This window comes from Montipora capricornis, chromosome 6, assembly GCF_036669925.1.
Source record: "Montipora capricornis isolate CH-2021 chromosome 6, ASM3666992v2, whole genome shotgun sequence".
In the NCBI taxonomy this organism is placed as follows: Eukaryota; Metazoa; Cnidaria; class Anthozoa; order Scleractinia; family Acroporidae; genus Montipora; species Montipora capricornis.
In genome coordinates this window covers 73,155,012-73,175,011 of record NC_090888.1, presented here as the reverse complement: position 1 = coordinate 73,175,011, position 20,000 = coordinate 73,155,012, and the positions used below count along the sequence as shown (strand labels likewise).

At 41.7% G+C, this 20,000-nt stretch overlaps 2 protein-coding genes across 2 annotated transcripts in view; one reads left to right on the top strand and one right to left on the bottom strand.

The window, feature by feature from the left end:
• Positions 1–5,404, top strand: part of LOC138054489 (uncharacterized) — a 56,980-nt gene extending 51,576 nt beyond the window's left edge. Inside the window, exons 18-21 of the mRNA XM_068900941.1 lie at positions 231–260; positions 1,298–2,179; positions 2,522–2,628; positions 4,384–5,404. Coding sequence (XP_068757042.1) covers positions 231–260; positions 1,298–2,179; positions 2,522–2,628; positions 4,384–4,798 — 1,434 coding nt within the window. The 3' untranslated portion in view covers positions 4,799–5,404. The remainder of the gene's footprint in view (positions 1–230; positions 261–1,297; positions 2,180–2,521; positions 2,629–4,383) is intronic.
• A 2,784-nt stretch (positions 5,405–8,188) lies between these two features.
• LOC138054488 (uncharacterized) overlaps positions 8,189–20,000 on the bottom strand; it is a 58,303-nt gene continuing 46,491 nt past the window's right edge. Inside the window, 13 exon segments of the mRNA XM_068900940.1 lie at positions 8,189–10,145; positions 10,148–10,308; positions 10,734–10,843; positions 12,948–13,003; positions 13,134–13,303; positions 15,195–15,333; positions 16,013–16,198; positions 16,580–16,649; positions 16,747–16,824; positions 17,624–17,717; positions 18,105–18,146; positions 18,240–18,389; positions 19,496–19,560. Of these exon segments, the coding sequence (XP_068757041.1) occupies positions 8,287–10,145; positions 10,148–10,308; positions 10,734–10,843; positions 12,948–13,003; positions 13,134–13,303; positions 15,195–15,333; positions 16,013–16,198; positions 16,580–16,649; positions 16,747–16,824; positions 17,624–17,717; positions 18,105–18,146; positions 18,240–18,389; positions 19,496–19,560 (3,180 nt within the window). The 3' untranslated portion in view covers positions 8,189–8,286.

The following is a 20,000-nucleotide window of genomic DNA, read 5'->3' as shown; positions in this document are numbered from 1 at the left end:
CACTTGTTTCCCGTGGTTTGACACAAGATTCTGGATACAGCCATGGGTCTCTCTCATGACTTCCAACAAACACAAACGGAAAAGGAGGCTTTTGCAAACATCGCCTTTGTCTCGCATCATTCCATGTGGGGGCTTAAGGGGAGGGGGGGGGGGGGGGTAATTCGCTCTGTAGTAGAGAGCCCCTTTTTACTCGTTTGTAAGTATTTTAACCCATCGTCTTTGTTTTGCAGCTTGTAACACAACCAGCAAGTGCTTCAAGGGTATGCTTGAACATTTCAGTTCGTTTTAAGATAGCTGGAGTTGTGCAGTGAAGAGAAAATACCTCCCACCAATGCGTGCCTTGTCTGTTTTTTACTCTGCTACGAGTAGTTTTTCCCATGGGACGCCAGTTTTCCCTGCCTTAAATGCCAACATTACATTTTGATTTGTACTGTGCTTAGAGCGGTTTTCAAACGAGTGTCGTAAAACCAAAACCAAAGTAATTACTTTAACCAATTAGAAAGGACGGAGACAATCCAGTGAGCCAATCAAAACTCGAAGTAATCACACGTCGCCGACACAAAGCACGGGAAAATGTGCACGCTCGAGCCACGATTGGTGTTGGTTTCAATTCTGATTGGTTGATTGGTTGAAAAAGTGGCGCGAGAACTTTGAACCAATCACTGAGTGAAGTAATGCAAACCAAAGTAATTCGCTAATTACTTTCGACATGATTGAAAATCGCTCTAATAAGTGTTCCAACGCTTAATGAGTGTAGCTGGTGTTGTACAAGAATTCAGCCCTAAAAAAGGGGAGTTGAAAACGTACGACGCGGCGCGGTAATGTCAAGAAGAAGAATACTGGACACTGAGCGAATCCATTACACCTGCCTTTTGAACTTTTGTACATTGCTCTCCAGTTGTCCGTGAACTTCAAAATCATAGGTTTTTATGGAAAACTCGAACTAAAATTATTTACCATCTTAACACTTAAGGATCGTTCCTCCAGGTTCTGTTCGGAGATACTGGGCTAGCGTTAGCGGAAACAATCATTTTTAAGTATCTCAAACGTGGTATGTCCGGTTTAAAGAATGTTTTCGCTGATGTCGCTGTCTTACATCGTGAAGTCCCCCACTGTATTGTACAAAGGTTCCTTGTACAACCCTAGTCGGCTCTAACTCTCCTCAGAAGAGGTGCTTCAGTATTAGTCAAAGTATCCACATAACGGTAGTTCAGTTATGAGTTCGATATTTTCGATTTCAAAATAGTTTTGAGGTGCTCAAGAGATGTTTGCTTATTTTGTGTTTCATTATTAACAGTCAATTGCTGGAACTGCACTCCCTCAGGCATCGGTTGCGACTCGAAATGTGGCCATATCCACCAATCCGAAAGCACCAATCAGTTTGACGTCAAGCGGTAATCAACAGCAGCCAACAGTCAAGGTTGTCAAGGTTTTTTCTTCTCTTCCAGTTGGCAGTCAAATTCAAAATGTGGCTACCAAGCCCTTGGTGCAGATAGTTCCAAACCCTCGAGGAAACATCGGACAACCAAATCGTGTAGTTAATGACGTAACGACACCGAAGGTTGTGTCGGTGCATTCATTACAACCGGCTTCAGTCAGGGTCGGTGCTGATCCTTCTCAAACACGACAAAATAAGGTCACTGTTCAGAACCTTGTACTGCAGTCAGGTCATAAAATCCACCTACAAACACCTGTATCACAGTTCGTGAGGTCCGTTTCAAACAATTCACCACCACGTTACCAAGTTAAACCTGTAACAGTCCAGTCTTCACAACCACAGCAACTAATTCAGTCGTTAACAAGTGGAGGGGTGACATCCACACTCCTATCACGAGATCAACTGCCGGCTAAGCAAATCAGCCCACCACTCAAATCGCCATCTGTGCCGCCATCAAGCTACAAACCCTTGGAGTCGTTACAAGAAGTTAATAGACAAGCCACAGAGTCCAATGTTGTATCGCCAGTTTCCGCTGTCCTCCCTGATGCAGCAGACGCCGTCAACACGTCACCTAAAGATTTCAGGAACCAGGTGACTGTTAGTGATAGGTACCGCTACATTATACCGTCACCGCAAACTTCAGCTCCAGGTCAACAGCTTGTTCATACTTCACCCGTCAGCACTGCTACAGTGGCTGCTACGGTGCAACCTTTCACTCCAAGCCAATCACAAACATTACAGGTACACAATCCTACACTATAAGTATTTACCCCTTTGCATTCCCAAAGGCTTCACTGGTCAACCAGTAATCACACGGCGGTTGTTCAACTCGAGTCCGTCCAGTCACCCCAATTGCATCAAATATTAAACTAGTGTAGTGATAAAGTATGAATGCTAGGAAAGGGGGAACTGTCCAGGGGGAAACGATGTGGGATAATGGAAAATTATGCTTACGAGATGGTTATCCTCAAGGCGTCTCTGTATCGAGTAACTCCCGCTTAAAAAAATGTTGTTTTTGAAAAGAGGAAGACTCGCTCTGTTTCTGATTAATATACAGTTTGATGGTTTTGGTTTCTACTGCAGGTAAAGATAAAACAAGAACCCACGGCGTCTGCGTCAACTATTCAGATAACTGAAGTGCATTCTCGCGCTGAGCAACCAATCAAAGTGAAGAGTGAAGAGATTGACAGGTAACTTTTGTTTAAAAATGGAAAAGTGTAGCCATGAGATCTCATGTTATGTGGAAAAAGGTTTGCCTCTGACTCTTGATATTTTTCAACAGATGTTTCGGCTAATTTTAAGCCTTCATCATTGATATGAAAGCGAAGTTCGTTATCATACGCTATTTAGAGTAACGTAGCGCGAAGCTTGTATAGGGCGTTTCCGAGAAAATAGGTCGTATTTTGAAACAACAAAAGGTCAAGGTAGCTTACAAACCACAGCTAACCATCAATACCCTCTTTCCGCACCCCAAAGAGCTAGACGATTCTGACCGCCAGAAATCTGGCATAGTGTACAAAATCAATTGTACACAGTTTAATTTTGTGTACTATGGCCAAACAGAAAGATCATTGAAGACCCGAACTGCGGAGCACAAAAAGGCAGTGGCAGGTTTTGACCAAAAGCCCCAAAGTTGCAAGCCATGTCCACCATTTCAGCCACATCATGAACTTTGAAAATGTCAAGATCGTTGGTTGCGAAGCTAATTACCACGCGCGACTTTTCTTTGAAGCCTGGCACCCTACTTTGGACCCGAACACTGAGAACGATCATATCGTACTTCCAGAAGCCTACAAAGGCAATGGTCACGCGCGCAAGCTTCGCGCTACGTTACTTTAAGGGCGTTCGCGCCCATTGCTACTGCGCATTTTTTCGCGCATGTCACGCATACGTCATGCATCGCAGACCATGAAGGTAAACACGATGCCAAAGGCGCGAACATTTTCCGCAAGAATGGAACGTGAAAGCATGTGGCATCATAGCTGTGGACCCACAATCTTGGACAAAAGGGATGGGACATTTGAAACCCCCCTCCCCCCCCCCCCCCCAAATCAAGGATGGGAAAATCGCGCGTTTTGGCTTTTGCGCGGCTTCATCCTTGCTTTGGGGGGTTGGGGGTTTGCTGTTCTATTTTATTCTGTCCAAGATTGCGGGTCTTCTTTCCGTAGATCACTTCCTTTCCTGATTTTGTCCATTTTAACTAAAAACAAAAAAATCTGTACGTGAGAAGTTACAAATATTTCGCCTTTTATGCTCTCGTGGGACAGAAGTTTTCTTTCTTAGACTAATATGTATCGTTTTTCAAGGTCAATTTCACCACAGAAAAAGACATCAGCTGCAAAAATTTATTTATTTATATTAATTATGTTGAATTGAGTACATTTACCTGATCTAAATTTCACTTGTGTAGCTTTTTTATTTGCTGACAGTTGTAAGCTAACATCGTCTTAAAGTAACGCAATCTTCTAAAAGTGCACCTCATGATCTCGAAAACAAGCACGGTGACCCCCCATTTTTTTTGCCTTTTTGGCAAAAGTGGATCATTACCTTTCTGCGTGGCAAGTTTAAAAAAAATGTGTACGTGGGAACATTTTGAGCGCGAACGCCCTTAAATCCCTGGTTCATCTTCTCTGAGGTGTAAATAAATAGCCAACTGGTTTGCGTTCGGTCAGTTGGGATTGTTCTGTCGTGTGGTTAATTAATTAAGTATGCATACTTGTACTTGTATGTGCGAGTTAATGTCAGACCGTAAGTCCTTCAATATTGTAAGGCGAGTGAAATTTAGTCTTCGGAAAAAGTCCTTTGTACTTTATACTTGCTTTTATATCGCTTCATAATACGATGAAACCAATGGATGTTTCTTACCCTATCCGTGTAAGTCAATGTGACAAATATCTGACAAATTTAAGATTTGCGTTTTATAGTTTTTTTCTGTGATTTTTTAGACCACAGGTCAATGGAATCAAAAGGACGCACGATGAAGACAGCGACGTCATTGAGCAACCTCCCAAACGGAAAGCTCACGAGGAGAAGGAAGTCATAGTCATTGACGACCCGTCTTCTCCCACAGTGGAAAATCAATTTACATCAGAGAGTAACCATGAACTTACCGTGGAAGGCGTCGACAAGGACTTGATAGTAACATTAGGAAAACTACGTCCAGAAGAACAGTGGATTAAACTGGTAAAACACGCCCAACAGCTTCGATATCTTCGGGACAATGTGTGCAAACTGTTGCGAATTTTGGTACCAGAGATAGAACTCGGAGAGAGAGCGGAAATACTTGATAATACAACAGTTGATGATCTTTTAAAACAGGTTTTAGAGGCGAACATTCAACCCATCGTCAATAACTCGTGATGCTTTCAATTCGTGATGTGTAACTAAATGGGTTTCTGGACCGAGATTTTACCTTCTTTAATTGCGCGTTTCTGTTCGATAATGACATGTACATTTTTACCATAGACCAAATGCGAGGATTGTATGTTGACTGGACAGGTCGATTATGGATACATTGCTGCATAGTTTTAAAGGTGCCCTGTTTTATAAAAATAACAATTTTATAACTTTTATCCCTAAAAATGTTTTTAGGGAAATTGATTTTTTTTCTTGTAGCGATTTAGGGGTGGTGAGAATAATTTCCGACAATTTCTCTCTGTCGCGGGAGATCTAGGCGCATCTCGTAGACATGCAACCAAGATTACAAAAGCACCTTACATTACCACTTTCTTTTGTTTCAAGTTTTCAATGCAAGGTGCGATACTCTCTTCCGTAGGAGTTAGCCGCATACGTCTTACTTTTCACAATTGAACTATGTTAAATTTTGGTTTAGCAATTTTCTTACAGAGGGCAGTGCTTGTCTAGCCACGTTGGCATGAACTGTGGAATACAGGAAGTAAATTCAGCAGGAGGAAAATATCAAAATGTAGATAAATTTGTAAAATTTTAGGTGAAAACTGCCCTTGAAATGTTTTCGTTTTCTTTCTTTCCTGTTTCTCAGCTTTACTAAAAGTTTCATATAGAATGCAATTCTTTTATGTCCCTTTCCAGGGGCCCATCAGTAAGACCATCCCTCCGAATTGACTTCTTGATCGGGCGTTTCGACAGACCTAGTTTTTTTTAGAAACGTCTTTCCCGCGAATAAGACTCCCGCGGGAGCCCGATGACCAATCAAAAGAAACAAACTTGTCATAGCGGCACCGATCCGAAACTGCCTTTGTTTTTTGCGGAAAAATAGTCTTAAAAATATATCGGTCTGTAAAAATGCCGAGAGAGGCTTAGTATGGGAGTTTGTTCACTCCCAGTCATGGCCTCCTGTCGTTTCACGACCTCGGTAAGTATCTCTTACAAACCGAGTTCGAGGTCTGTTACTGTAAAATTGCGGACCGAGTTTTTTCCCGTTGATTTATCGCGTGCTGGCCATAAATCCACAGGGAAAACGAGGATAATAATCTTTATAGTACGGACCAAGAAAACGAGGTTAATAAGATGTTTATTATATCTCTGTGGTATTCAGCCGCGCGGGAAAGGAAACTAGTTGACGTCAAGCGGAAGGTTTAACTCCCACAAAGATTGCCGCGTCAAAATCCGAAAAACGAAATCTTGGCTGTTTGAAACGGTTGATTGCAAGATTGAAACAGTTTTACAAGTTTAGGTAACAGAAACGACATGAAAAACTTGCTGGCGAATGTTTTACCAATATCAGCACTTGGACTCCTTCAATTTGACTACTGTCTATTTTGCTGTTAAGTAGTCTCATCGATCAGTAGTCCATTCAGAAGATTACGCCAAGCCGACCACATTGCTGAAGGAAACGACATTACCACAACGCCGGGAACTCCATGCGCTACTCTTTTTGACAAGTGTGACTGTTTGATCTTTAACGTCTCACAGTCTATGAACTGGCATTGAAGGGTAGTGAGACAGGGCCTACGGTTTATAATCCTTATCCCAGAAGAATTGGTAGTCTCACCATTTGTGGATTTAATTACAAATGCAGTACTTTTTCAACAGGTATTTTAAGACCCTTAGTGTTGGTCTGGCCGGAGTCGAACTCACGGCCTCCCGCATTGCAGCCCGATGCTTAACCAACTGAGCCGTATTGTGATTTACCCAGTCACAGAGATAAGAGATATAAGGTGATTTACCTTGCTATCCAATCATTAATTTTTTCTGCCCAATGGACAGTGCTGAAGATGATCTAAAAAAGGTATGAAAGGGCCATGGAGCTGATGTCAGAGTAAGCACTTAATGTATCCCTTGTTGTTTAACAATTAGACCCTTCGCCCGCAAGGGCAGCGGGTCAATAGCCCATGAGGCGAAGCCGAATGGGCTATTGACCCGTGGCTCTTGAGGGCGAAGGGTCTAATTGTTTTAGTATCACCCAACTAGTCGGACAGAATATTTATTTGGGAATAAAACGAAAGGAAGCTTCACGCATTTCGCTGCTCGAGGACTCTTGTAGCGTAGCCAATCAAAATGCAGGATTTGCATTAGTCCACTAGTTGGGCGATACTAAAAGGTATTTACACACGTAGTACAGCGATATTTAGCAACTAATCACCGAAGTGGGGGTGAATGTCTACCACTAGCCACCGACACTTATTTCTTACTGCCACGACCACTACATTTTCGCGCGCAAATTGCTCGCAGGTGAATAGCAAAGGATATCCGGGGTTTGAGTAGCCAATCAGCGCACGCGTTCAACGCTATCCACTGTTTTAGTATATACTTAACATGGGTACGCGTGGGTATACCCGAATCCTATAATGTAAAAAAACAAAAGGCATCACCTCGAGGCTCTGGGGAATAAATATAAAGATTTGTACGAGTTTATTCCCCAGAGCCTCGAGATGATGCCTTTTGTTTCGGACTGAATTTTAATACAGTCAACTCCCGCCTTGCGGACACCTCGCTATTACGGACAGCAGCTAAATCCCCGGCGAAAGTTACACACGTTTGACTGAAATAAACTCCCGCATTACGGACTCTCGCTATTACGGACTTACGGACACTTTATTGGGTCCCAACGTCACAATTTTATTGTTTTCTCTCTCGTTATAGCGGAAACCGAGCAGCATCTTGGAAAATTTGCGCACATATTAAGTTTATTTTTTTCGGCTTTTTTTTATTCATAGAGGGGAGTTTAAGGTTGCTAATGAATTTAGTCTCCTTGGCGACAAAGTGGGGGAAGTTGCAATTCAAAGGAGAAGTACACAGGGCCGATTGTAACGATATTTCAAGGCAATGTGATAGCTGATGCAATCAATAGCTGATGTTCAGGTTAAGTTTTTCCTTGAAAATAATTTTTTTTAGAAATGTAGGTTACCGTACTTCAGTACAGTAGGAAACCAAAACGATGATGGACATTGCTTTAACATACGATGACTGTTTTTTACGTACTTAGTACTGTACACAAAGGGTACGTAACTCCTGTTCTGTTAAGTTCTGCTCTGTTAATGTGTTTGTAAAGAAAAATTTTCTCGCACCCCGCTATTACGGACTCTCGCTATTACGGACACCACATCATGGTCCCGAGGGTGTCTGCTATAACGGGAGTTCACTGTATATCGAAATTGGTCAATTTAAATGCACTATAGTAAGGGATACATGAAGTACCAACAGACGTAAGTACCGCTGGTCGCTTGCCTACCCGACCTGTAGTTCAGCATTTGCCAAAAAAATGAAAAAGCAAGGTATAAATATTGCTGCTGCGTTGGTAGCTTTATCACCCATTCATCAACACCAGTATTTTCGTGTTTTCACTTTATACATAGGAAGCCACGAGATCATTGCTAATTACAGCCCATTAGCACATGGCGTTTCATTAAAAGAAACATTTATAAACACTAAACGTACGATTCTTCTGTTGACAGTATTTTTTCCATGTCGTGATGTGAAGGGACCGTGTAGGGTCCACTGTGCGAATAAGGAGTGCGAACTTTGGCAATGGCTTGTGCTGTTTGGGGACTGATTTTCAGTCCATTTGCCTGAGTTGTTTCACAAAGGAGTTCTTTTATGTCACGAATCTGTGTCATGTCCGTTTTACTCTCGGCAAACGTCGAGTCGTTGCCGATGCTTGATCGTTCGTCCAAACTCGACACTGATGACGAAGACGAGGTGGCGCTGCCTGCCCGAAGTCGGAAAGCACCGTGCGAGTTCGAGTTAGGAGCCGCCGAGGTTACCCGAGTCTCGGCGGAAGAAATCCAGTGAGTTTTCGTTTGAGCTTCGTGCGGAAATATCTCCGAATGAGGAAAATGCGTCAATGAGGAATTCTGAGAATTAGAATTTATGGCTGTCGAAATGGAAGTAGGACACACTCGTAACTGTCCGGTAGAAGAACTCGGGTGTATACTAACTGGTTTCTTGGAGTTTTCCGTCGTTTGCTTTTTACCTGATCCTTCACTAGCGTGTCTTTTGTGATGAAGGTTGAGTCCAAACGGAGAATGTTCGAGCTTGCGCAGTCCAGAGCTTGCTGAGACTGAACTAGTACTAGAATCACCCTCTTGCTCCCAGACATATTCGTGCTGACTTGTCGGAGTCAAAGGGGTCCTGGGTCCCGAGGACGTTTCGCTCCTTTCGGAATCAAATTTTTCGCTCAAAGCAGCAGATTTGCTAGATATTGGTGCATGCGGCACATGTTTCGATTCGACTAATGCCCCAACTTCCTTAGGAGACCCCTGTTCCTTTTCCACATCTTTTGTTTCCTTCCCTTCCGAACCTGAAAACAACGCAGGTTTCGAAGTAAATTCTCTTCTGCGCTGCATGTGTTCCTGATAAGATGGAGCTGCAGGCTGCCGGCGGCGATCCACCGCTTGAAACACTTGATCAGGGTTTGGGGAAGGAGAACGAGGAACCCCTGGCATTTGTTTTGAAACCGGTGAACTGGGACGTGGAAGTAACGTAAGATTATCCTCATGGGTGTCAGTACTCGATCCCCGAGTCTGAACGCAAGAGTTAACTTCAAGAGCACGAGCAGAAGGGCCTTGGTAACCAGGTATAGGATTCAGACGCTGATATTGCGTGACATCTTGCGTGACGGGAAAAAGACGCACAGTTTGAGGAGAATGCGCCCTGCGCAGGACAGCAGTCTCTAGTTTGCGTCCACTGGCCGTTGTTTTTGGAGTCTCTTTGTGTTCAATAAGTTCAGCACTTGTAGTTGTACTACTTAGCTGTCTTCTGTAGTTCGGAAGTTTCCTATTACCCTTGAGTCGTAATTTTAGGGAATCCGGCGGTGGTCCCAGAGGTTCCGAACTTCGACGACCAACCGATGAATGTCCTTTACTTTTTCCGGGTTCATAAAATGCCGCGCTTAGTTGATTTGAAAACTCGACATCAAGTCTCTTAAATGTCGGAGACGAGCTTGGAGAAGGAATCCCTGAATCACAGGGAGAGTTTGGTGTGCTAGCACTTCTGTTGGGTGGATTAACAGCCAGAGTGCTCGGTACATATAAGTTCGAGTCACTTAGATGTATAGAGTTTCTTTCTCCCTTTGGACTAAGAGGTTCCGGTGATTCTATTCCGTCATCCGTAGAGTCCGCAGTCCGTGAGTCTTGCATACCGCTTTCTGAGTCACTTAACACGTGGTTAGCCGCTATCTCACTGCGGTCGCCAAGCACTGTTCTGACACTCTCCCCCATTATATCCACACATTCTTCTATTATAAACTGTATGACTGGGGGAACAGAATTAGACTGTTCTGTCGGGGAATACTTGAACTCTTGGGTGCCCAGAGCAAGCTAGGAGCCACGCACACAGCGAGGTTATAAGCGTTCATGTTGTTAGTTTCCGCGTTATCAGCAATGTGATACAACACACACATAAAGCACTTCAAAAGTTCGTAATTGTAAGGGTTGACTCCCTTCAAAATTCTGAAAATCAAAATGTAGTATTGTCAAACTGCGCAAAACGGGAATCAATCAAAAACTGCCACACATCTATCTAGGAGTTTCCAATGATTAACAAGGCCATCTTCGCCTGAAAAACGGGGACCAGCTCAGGCGGGTAAGGTAACCTGCCTACAATGCTGTTGTCGTAAAACAGTCCGCGTTCGTTGGGTTCGCGGATCACTCACACCTTAACAAATTTACAACCGCCAAGGGGAGGTTAACGATCTGGTAGTTTAGGCAACCCGTTCAACAAGGCGAGTTACTTACATATCAAAAAAAAATTAAGATGAAGATGAAATGAAGGATAATATAAATCGGCAGGCTACCGTTCTCCAAGGGCCCTAATGTTGATTTTGTGATTTGCAATGGAGTATTTTGGATCTGAGGCTGACAAAAACAGACCATACCCCTTTAATTGCCGCACGCGTTCTTCACGATCTTGCAGGTTGTTAGTGGCGATGAGATCTTCGTAATTCTCGCTTTCAAAGATGCAGTCGGGCAGACGACGTAGAAATTCCTGAAACAAACAAACCGGACGGGTATGAAACACAGCGGCATTTTAATAATTTAATTGTCAAACAAGAGTTATGCCTGGTTTTCACTAGCGACGCAAGCACAAGCAGCTTATGCTCGTGAAAACGAACATCCACATAAGCATCAAAATCAAACACTGTAACCGCCATTTTGTTCAAATGCTAAGACGCAAGGAACCTGGAACGAGTGCTTTAATTGGCTAGACGCAAAAAAAAATTCCTTGTGCTTATGCTGCGTTTCGTTTTCACACAATGCAAGCGAACGCAAGCATAAGCGAAAGCGCAAGGAAAAGGAAAAATTTTGATCCTTGTGCTTGGGTGCTCGTGCTTGTGATTATGCTTTTTGTAAACCCCGTTTTCACATTGAAATAAGCGCTCTTATGGTTGCGCTTTTGCTTGCGTCGCTAGTGAAAACCAGGCTTTAATAGACCAATTTCGATATATTAAAATTCAGTCCAAAACAAAAGGCATCATCTCGAGGCTCTGGGGAATAAACTCATACAAATCCTTACATTTATTCCCCAGAGCCTCGAGATGATGTCTTTTGTTTAGGACTGAATTTTAACATATCGAAATTGGTCTATTCGCGTACTCGCAACACAAGAGTCGAACCTGTGGCATCCTGTTCCATTGAGCTAACAATAATAATAATAATAATAATAATAATAATAATAATAATAATAATAATAATAACAACAACAATAACAACTTTATTTAAGTGTCAATGGGATTTAGCACTAGAGCATTAATTGGGGACACTAACGAAATTAACTCAAATCGAATTGATATGACCACATAACCTTAACAGCATTTCAAACTTACAGTAAAAATGAAAATGGTGAATTCAGCTCTGGCATTTCCACCTTTAAAACTTAGTCAATAAATTAGGTTGAGGTAATGGAGAGAGATTCAGCATCGAGTTTACGTTATACCACTCAGCTTGTACAAAAATTATGAGAATTCTCTTCTGCTAACTTGTTTCTCTCTTTCAAAAAGGTTCCTGTATGTCTGAAGCAAGAAGGCGACAAATGAGCTCAAGTCAAACAACTTTCTTTGATTTTTTGGCAAAACGCAAATTTCAGCCTGGCGTTTGCCAAAACCACGATGCTAAATCTCTTTGATAATCTTCCTGACCGGTCTAACGCCGGGACCTAATTCAATCGCCAAGCTCAGTTAGGCTGCGAGTCTCCTGTGGCTCAATGGTAGGGCACTAGAACTGGCATTCTCATCCCTAGAGTCCGCTTCTTTTTTTGGTCAGCGCCAACAACACGGACTCTGTCAACAGCCAAACATACGCACAGGCGCGGTAACGGTATAATGTTGTACCGTTCACGACCGTTATTGTTTCCAATGTTTGAGAATGTGCTGAAGAGCCGCATATTCGCAGACTTAATCGGCTTTTGAACAACCGGGCCCTTACCATTTCCCTTTGTCACTAACCAGAAAAATTCGCTTTTTCTCTCATTTAAGGTTACCGGACAAAATTTTCTACCGTTTGAAAATTCGTGCATTTAGGGGTTTCGTTCACACAGAACCACGCTAAACGTACGAAAATTTAGATGCCTCGCCGTTCAAAAATTTGAACGCCAAAACCGGGGACGAATTTTTAGCGGGCACGGTCGAAAATTTAACCGGCTCGTTCTGAACGTCTTTTGCACGGCAAAGGCGTGGTTGCATGGATCTGTGATAACTCAGCTGAGTAAAGTAGCGCTCTGCGCATGAACAGATGGTAAACCCACTGACAAAGGTTTAACTTAAATCCGGTTTGTCAGTTCTGTGTGAACAGAGCGAAAATATTGCAGGGTTCCTGCGGATAAAATGTACGGTCAACTTTTTCAACCGCTAGAAAGTTCTTCCGGTAGCGTGTGAATGCAACGTAAATAATAACAAATAATAATAATAATTATTAACATTAATATTGTTATTATTATTAATTTACGTTTATATTGCGCAGGTTACATGAATTATATATAATAACCTGCGCCTAACAGTCTAAGAGTTCACCATTTTCTTTGGGATGAACGAAGTCTTCACTGGTTAAAAATGAAAGTAAAAGAAAAATTTTGAAAAATATATTTTAAAAAATACCTTCATTACTGAGGCCGCTACGATTTCCGAAACATCCTCGAAGTCTACTATTTTACCTGATAAAAGGACGAAGGGAAATTACAGTCAGAAATAACTCATAACAAATTGTTTACAAATTACGCAAATGTAGAGTTATTTAAGAACAAGTGACCACAAATCCGGAAATACTCCGTTTCTCTCACTAACCCTTGTCCAACTCCAGCTTAACTTCTTTCGCAATCCTTGCATTAGCGGACTTCCTAAAGATTCCAGTTGTATTGGGACCATATCGGAATAGATGTAACAACAGCTCCTGTACGGCCTTAGGGACTGGCTCTTCGTCTGAACATAGCTGGTTCAGTGGTAATCCAAACAACCTAAGGTAGAGAGGACAATTCGTGTGGACAAACATGGACAGAGGATTTGTTCAATAGGCCGAGTTCGATATATCAATATTCAAGCATGGCTACGAGGCTTTTATCGGTCAAATTCTGTTTTCTTCGTCTCACAAGTTTCAAGGGAGCTGAGATTTCTAAACAAAGGAATATTGAAATTTAACCATAAAGCCTCGTAGCCATGTGTGAATATTGATATATCGAACGTGGCCTATTCAAGGTACAAAGCGCTCCCGAAGTGTGCGCCGCCGGCGCTTTGTTGCCCCTTCTCCGCCTACTTCTTAAAGGTGTTCTTATTAAAAGACCTCCAGTCTTGACCACTAAAACGAATAAGACAAAACCAAATAAAAAAACTCCAGCGGCCATGATGAACGACTTCTGGAATTCGAATTCGCTTTTCTTTTCATAAAACGGATTCTTGTGTTCCTGTCATCATTTTGGCCGTTTTTAACTAGCGAAGAACATTTATTTGTGAAACATTTCGAACTCTTGACGAAATGTGAACTGTAATAGAATTTTTTTTAAATGAAACAAAAGAGCATCGGAGATAACATGATTACGAGTTTCCGCAAACTGCTTAGGCTCGATTTCCGCTTCTCACTCGAGTTCGGAAATCCTCCCCGAGAAGAGAAGGCTGGACGCGTGAGCGATGGATCGTGTCTGTGACGTAAATTCAGAACATTATTTATGCCAAGTTAATAGTCGTGGTGGGAAGATGGCATTAGCGCGGTTTTGAGTGTCGAAAGTAATTAGCAAATTACCTTGGTTTTGCATTACGTCACTCAGTGATTGCGGGTTCAAAGTTCTCGCGCCACTTTTTCAACCAAACACAAATGAAACCAAAACCAATCGTGGCTCTCGCGTGCACATTTTCTCGCGCTCTGTGTCGGCTACGTGTAATTACTTTGAGTTTTGATTGGTTTACTGGATTGTCTCCGTCCTTTTTGATTGGCCAAAGTAATTACTTTGGTTTTGGTTTTACGACACTCATTTGAAAACCGCTCCAGACATCTCCCAGTAATTACATAATGCTTAAAACGTCTGTGCGACGTTTTCAGATTATACGAGCTTGAGTTTGTGGTTAAATGGTCAAAGTGAGTTTGAATTCAACCGGCGAATCGTCAACAAAATCTCCGGCCGCTTCAGCTCTCAGTCGACCTCTGATCGGCCGCCTCGTTCAGCCACCAATAAACTCAGCAGTAATTTCAATTGATCTCTAGGAATTTTTGCTTGCTCTTTGTGAAATCAGAACAAAAATTGCAATAGCAATGGATTTCAAAGCCGTGTTTCGCCCTTGGCGCAAACTGGAACATCAGTGAAGTGTAGAAAACGACGCAATATACCATTTTCCAGCTTCTCGAACACTCTCCGTTGTCGAAATCGTGGATGTGTCCCACTTTAAAAGCACTGTAAAACGTGAACAGGCCGGGCCAAAGCATACCTTCGCAGCCACAATCTGAACCAAAAAGTATAACTTATGCCTACTCGATTTGTGGCGGAGATTAACAATGGCTCACTTCACCCGTCCACCCGAGATATCGGGAGTGAGCACTGGCTCGTTTCCCGCCGGAAACAGCGGCTGTTAATTGAGCCTACAAACTGCTGGGAATTAACCAAGATCTGAATGTTAATTCTTCTTACTGACTTCCATGCATTACTTCTTTTTTTTTTTTTGTCAGTTAGTTTGTCAGTGATACATCTAAACAAAAACCCCACGTGATAATTTTTTTTTATTCTTGCGGCGAGTATGCTTGACAATGATTGAGTCAAAAGGTTAAACAGAATCCCTGGCTATTTGAATAAACATTAAGTGCAATTGAGGAACAAAATATCAGCACCAGACTGAAGGATAATGAAAACTTTAAGAGCATACTTTCCGGTTGACGACTGTCCATCCATGGAGTGGGACTTTGTGGATCCTGATTGTTTCTTGTGCATCATCGCCCAGTTCATTATCTGCGATCTCTTTATTGGATTTTTCCATCGCTGTTTACTAGGAGCGTTGGGTACATCTTGAAAAAAAAAAAAAAAAAAAAACGAGAGCTAAAACCAATGTATTAAAGGGGCTATTTCACGCAAAATGATGTCATAAATGTCCAAAAAAGTAGAATGAAACATTGCCGGCAATAACCACCTAAAACTGTTGAACAACATAAAAGAAATACATTATAAGGAAAGAGAAACAGGGATGGAGAAAAATGGACATTGGGTAATCTTGAAAAAAGTCGGCCCGACGTTTTTCTAGTTTATGGCAAACCGCCTGGATAAAGGTCGTTTCAGCATCATCTTGTTTGTGATGTAACGATAATTTTATCAGTAAAGGAATTCCACATTACCATACTAGTGATTAACTACAGATTTCCCCCAAATACCCTAAAATAACGAGACATAGCCCCTTAATTTAACATCAATAAATTGGTGAGATAATCGTTGCATTGCCAAGTCTGCAATTTGCTGATAGATTAGCGCGAATCCCCTCTCCAAAGTGCGCAACTCACGGCTGTTGACAGTGACTCAAGAAAAACGAAAGAACAAAATGAGCGAGTCTTCAAAAAAGATATATTAACAGAAATAATTTATAAGGAAAAGAAGAGGAACTTCATGCCTTGCAGCATGCTTTGCAGTTCTTCTCATGCACCCACAACTCTTTTTGTTATTTTAATGCCAATGTAGCTCCCCGGCCAGGCTTACCACCAATCGATAGTCTGGGTATTTTCCTGTTCCTTTTCAGTATAAACTGACACTGCGTTTCTGGTGACAGGGGATCCATGGCTGGCAATTGCTGTTCAAAGTCGAAAGGAAAAGGGAATCCCTCCTCGTCAGTCATGGCTGCCTCTCGCACGTGGTTCATTTTTATCGCGAAAGGAAACTCGTGACCTGTTTTGAAAAAATGAACAAGAGTCGAAAAAAGCAAATTGGAGAGAAAAGGGGCTTGCTACACAACCAAGTCACACACTGAGTTTCTGAGATCTGCACGACTCTACTTGTTCGCTCCGCTAACCGAAAACCAATTTGGCCAGGGTTGCAGACTTGCCGTCACATGAAATGTAGGTTGATTTTTTTTGGTTCTCTACTCTGCTGCGAGAAGTTTTTCTCCGGGTGCTTCCCCTCTTCTCAAAAACCATGATTCGATCTGATTTGGTTTGTCCCAATTGGTGCACCAGCGCTTAGTACAATTGACACTTAAAACTTTATTAAGTTCATAGTGCGTCTTGAGTGATAAGGTACTGAAGGAGAAAGCGAATAATGCGGACTCACCTATCAATGGATATGCACCTTCCTCTTTACCAGAAAGCACCCACAATTGATACTCGGACACATCGTCACTCTGAAAGAGGAGATCAGCGAAAACGACAATACTTGAAACACATTTAATGGAAATGTCATGCTTTGTTTGCTAGGGAGAATATTCCATGAGAACATACCTGAATGTTAAACAATGACAGCGACATTTTAACCACAGTAGCGGCATCATCCATGTTTGATACCGAGAAAGATTTGGACTAAAGATTAAAACAGGAAAAAAGTATGAATGGTCGTGTATAGGAAACTCCTTACCTAACAATTTAAGTAATAATGTACGTAGATTTAACAATAGATTCCAAGTTAACGTGCGTCCGTTCAGTAACAGATCACTGACGACGTCAAAATGAGGTAAGAACAAAAGCCGAGTGTGTCACTGATGTTCTTACCACATGTTGACGTCAACTGTAATCTCTTACTGAACCGACGCACGGCAACATGGAATCTATTTGTTTTACATAATAAAGTATCGCGATCTTCTTATAGTTTTGCCTATGCGCGAGCCGTCAATATTTCGTGGTATTGCCGTCTCACTTTTGCGGCCTGTGATTGGTCCTAATCTTGAAATTGACGTCGTTGGACCGAATTGGGTTGCTGACGTACGCAAACAAATACGTTTCGCAGGTAGAAAGAATTGAAATTTCGATCAGGCGCGGGTTGATTGGTTTACAGTTTTATAAATGATGGATCGCGATACAAAACTAATTGCGATTTTGAGACGGCAATACCACATTACATTGACGGCGTTGGGAGAAAATATATTCCGTAAAGGGCTCAGTCGCTTCGCGACTCCGCCCAATACAGAATATATTTTCTCCCAACTAGCCGTCAATATAATGTGATATTGCCGTCTCAAAATCGCAATTTGTTTTTAGAATTAGAAGTTTTTATGATGACGTCAGCTATGAGTCTGTTATCTATAGATCATACCCATAGGTGAGTACCAATCAAAATTCGTGCATTATTGAGCATATTATATAACACAGTTATAGTACATACATAGCCTGATGAATCCGGCGATTCCATATCTCTGTTGTAAATCTTTAGGTTCAAGCTTTTGGGGTCTTCCAACTCCTTCTGTTCTTTTATCTGTCTAAAAACATATTAAAGCACTTATTTAAATGAAAATGAGTCAATCCATTGATACCCATGTTACAGTTGAGCAGGCGATGCTTGGGGTCAACGTCTGGAATGGGTCATTTCCGACTTGCTGTTTTTCTTCGTTTCGAAGTGAATCTTGGTGCTCAACTATTGAAAGGGAAATTAGTTCGATTTGCATAAGAATACGCAACTCATTTGTGCACCAGGAATCGCTTTGAAACCGAGAAGTGCAGCAACTCGGAAATGGGCTATTGGACCACTCAGCGCGCTTGAGTAAAGTGATAGAGAATGCCTGTCATAGAGGCAGAGCTTGTTATTTAGCACAAAACACTATACGCACAATAGCGGCTGGTGAAAATTAATTTTAACTCACACTTACTTAGACAGCACGATCTGCCAGGCTTCCTTCTCCTCCTTGGTGCTGAAAAATGGAAAAAGAAATCACTCGAAAAACTTCGTTCAATCAATGAGAAATTTTAATGTTCTTTGACAGCTAGATCTTGCTTTTCCTTACTTGAAAGACGCGACAAAGTTTGTCGTAGGCCACCCAATCACAAATGATTTATCCACAGTTCTCGTGTCATCAAAAGCATAGTCCAGACAACTTGCCAACCATAATTCACTGACGCGAACACGGTGTTTTAGCTTCAAAGAGGTTGGCGATCTAACAAGAAGATTGACGAAACACTTTAAACACTACAGTATACTGAGTTCAAGCTCTGACAACTAGGCGTTCGCCAAAACACTCTGTTCTTTACTTTCAAAAGTAAAAAGCACAAATGTATGTATGTATGTATGTATGTAGTGCAGGATAGATGAAACAAACAAATAAATGCAAAAAGGTATAACAAGATTAAAAAGCACATGAACTGTGGATTATACATAAAAGGATCCTCACACAGATCTATACTGAACAAAATTAGAGCAATTGTCACGAAAAAGGCCTGGAGACACTAGCAGCCCGAATGTTTTCGTTTCGTGCTTGCTTCTTAATTAAAATCGTCTAGGTATGTGCAAGGATAATTCCTTTATTTCACGGGGAACGAACTGGGAAGTGCTACTCCTGGCAGGAATTTGGCAGAAAGACAAAGTACACAAAGTACATCCGGGACTACGTGGGTGTTTGCGTAGCTGGCTGGATATTTTTTTTGGCAGGATTATTTAAGCATGAAAAGAAAACAAACAGCGGTTACAAACATTTTCATTTTATACTTGACGTTTCGTATGCTGCAACATACATCATCAGAAGTGACGGTTAAAACAGTTACACAAAAATTTTAAAACTTTCTACTTTTATTGCCAATACTCTTATCGTTATAGATGGAAAACTGCATGGCGGCTTGAGGATAAAATTAATTTCCTGGCATGTGGTATATCAAACATTGAAGAGATGCAAATTTTACGGTGACTTCGGGATACACGGAAAAAAATCCGACTGTTCCTTTGCAGAGGTCGATACTAAATTACCATTAATAGTTCGGATGCTCCACCATTGGACTACAAGAGACTCACGGGAGCGACACCATTAAACTATGTTGTCGTTCGGTGCAATCGCGAAAATGCTTGATTTCGACGACTTGGATCCTAGGAGTGGTGATACAATTGTCACCTGTTCCTAGTTTAATGGCCTTGCTACCATGAGTCTCTTACAGCTCAGTGGTAGCGCATAAACAGCCTAATTAAAATTCTTAACGCTGTAGGTAACCGAGTATAATACATGTACATTAGGTTATGGTCACTACAACATGTTCAACAATATTTCATGCTTACCTTGATTTTGCCACTAAAAGAATATCGTCAAAGAGGACCAGATACCTGTCTTGAGAGGCCATTGCCTTACAATAACAACAAAAATAAGAACAATATTATTGACACAGGAAGGACGAACGTAGGAAAGATAAAATCATGTTTGTGCTAACAAAGCATCACTTGAGATAGCCTCGTGGAAAAACCCTGATATTATTAGGCCAATCAATGGCACCCCACAGCCAACAATAACACGACATGTTAATGCGTTAAGCTTGAGACTATTCGCAAATCGGGCACGAGGTTCCTGGTGCAGTTATCTGGTGCAAGGTGATAATATCGTAAGAATCAGAGTCTTCTTGAATTCAACCAGTCCAAATACAATAAAGGTCTTCAAAAAACTGAAAACGGTAAAAAAAAAAACCCAGACTATGGTTAGGCGCCAATGACAAGATTAGCAACTTGAATGAGCTTTACATACAAAGAATTGGATTATAGTAATTAAAGAAAACTGGCGTGTTGATCCATT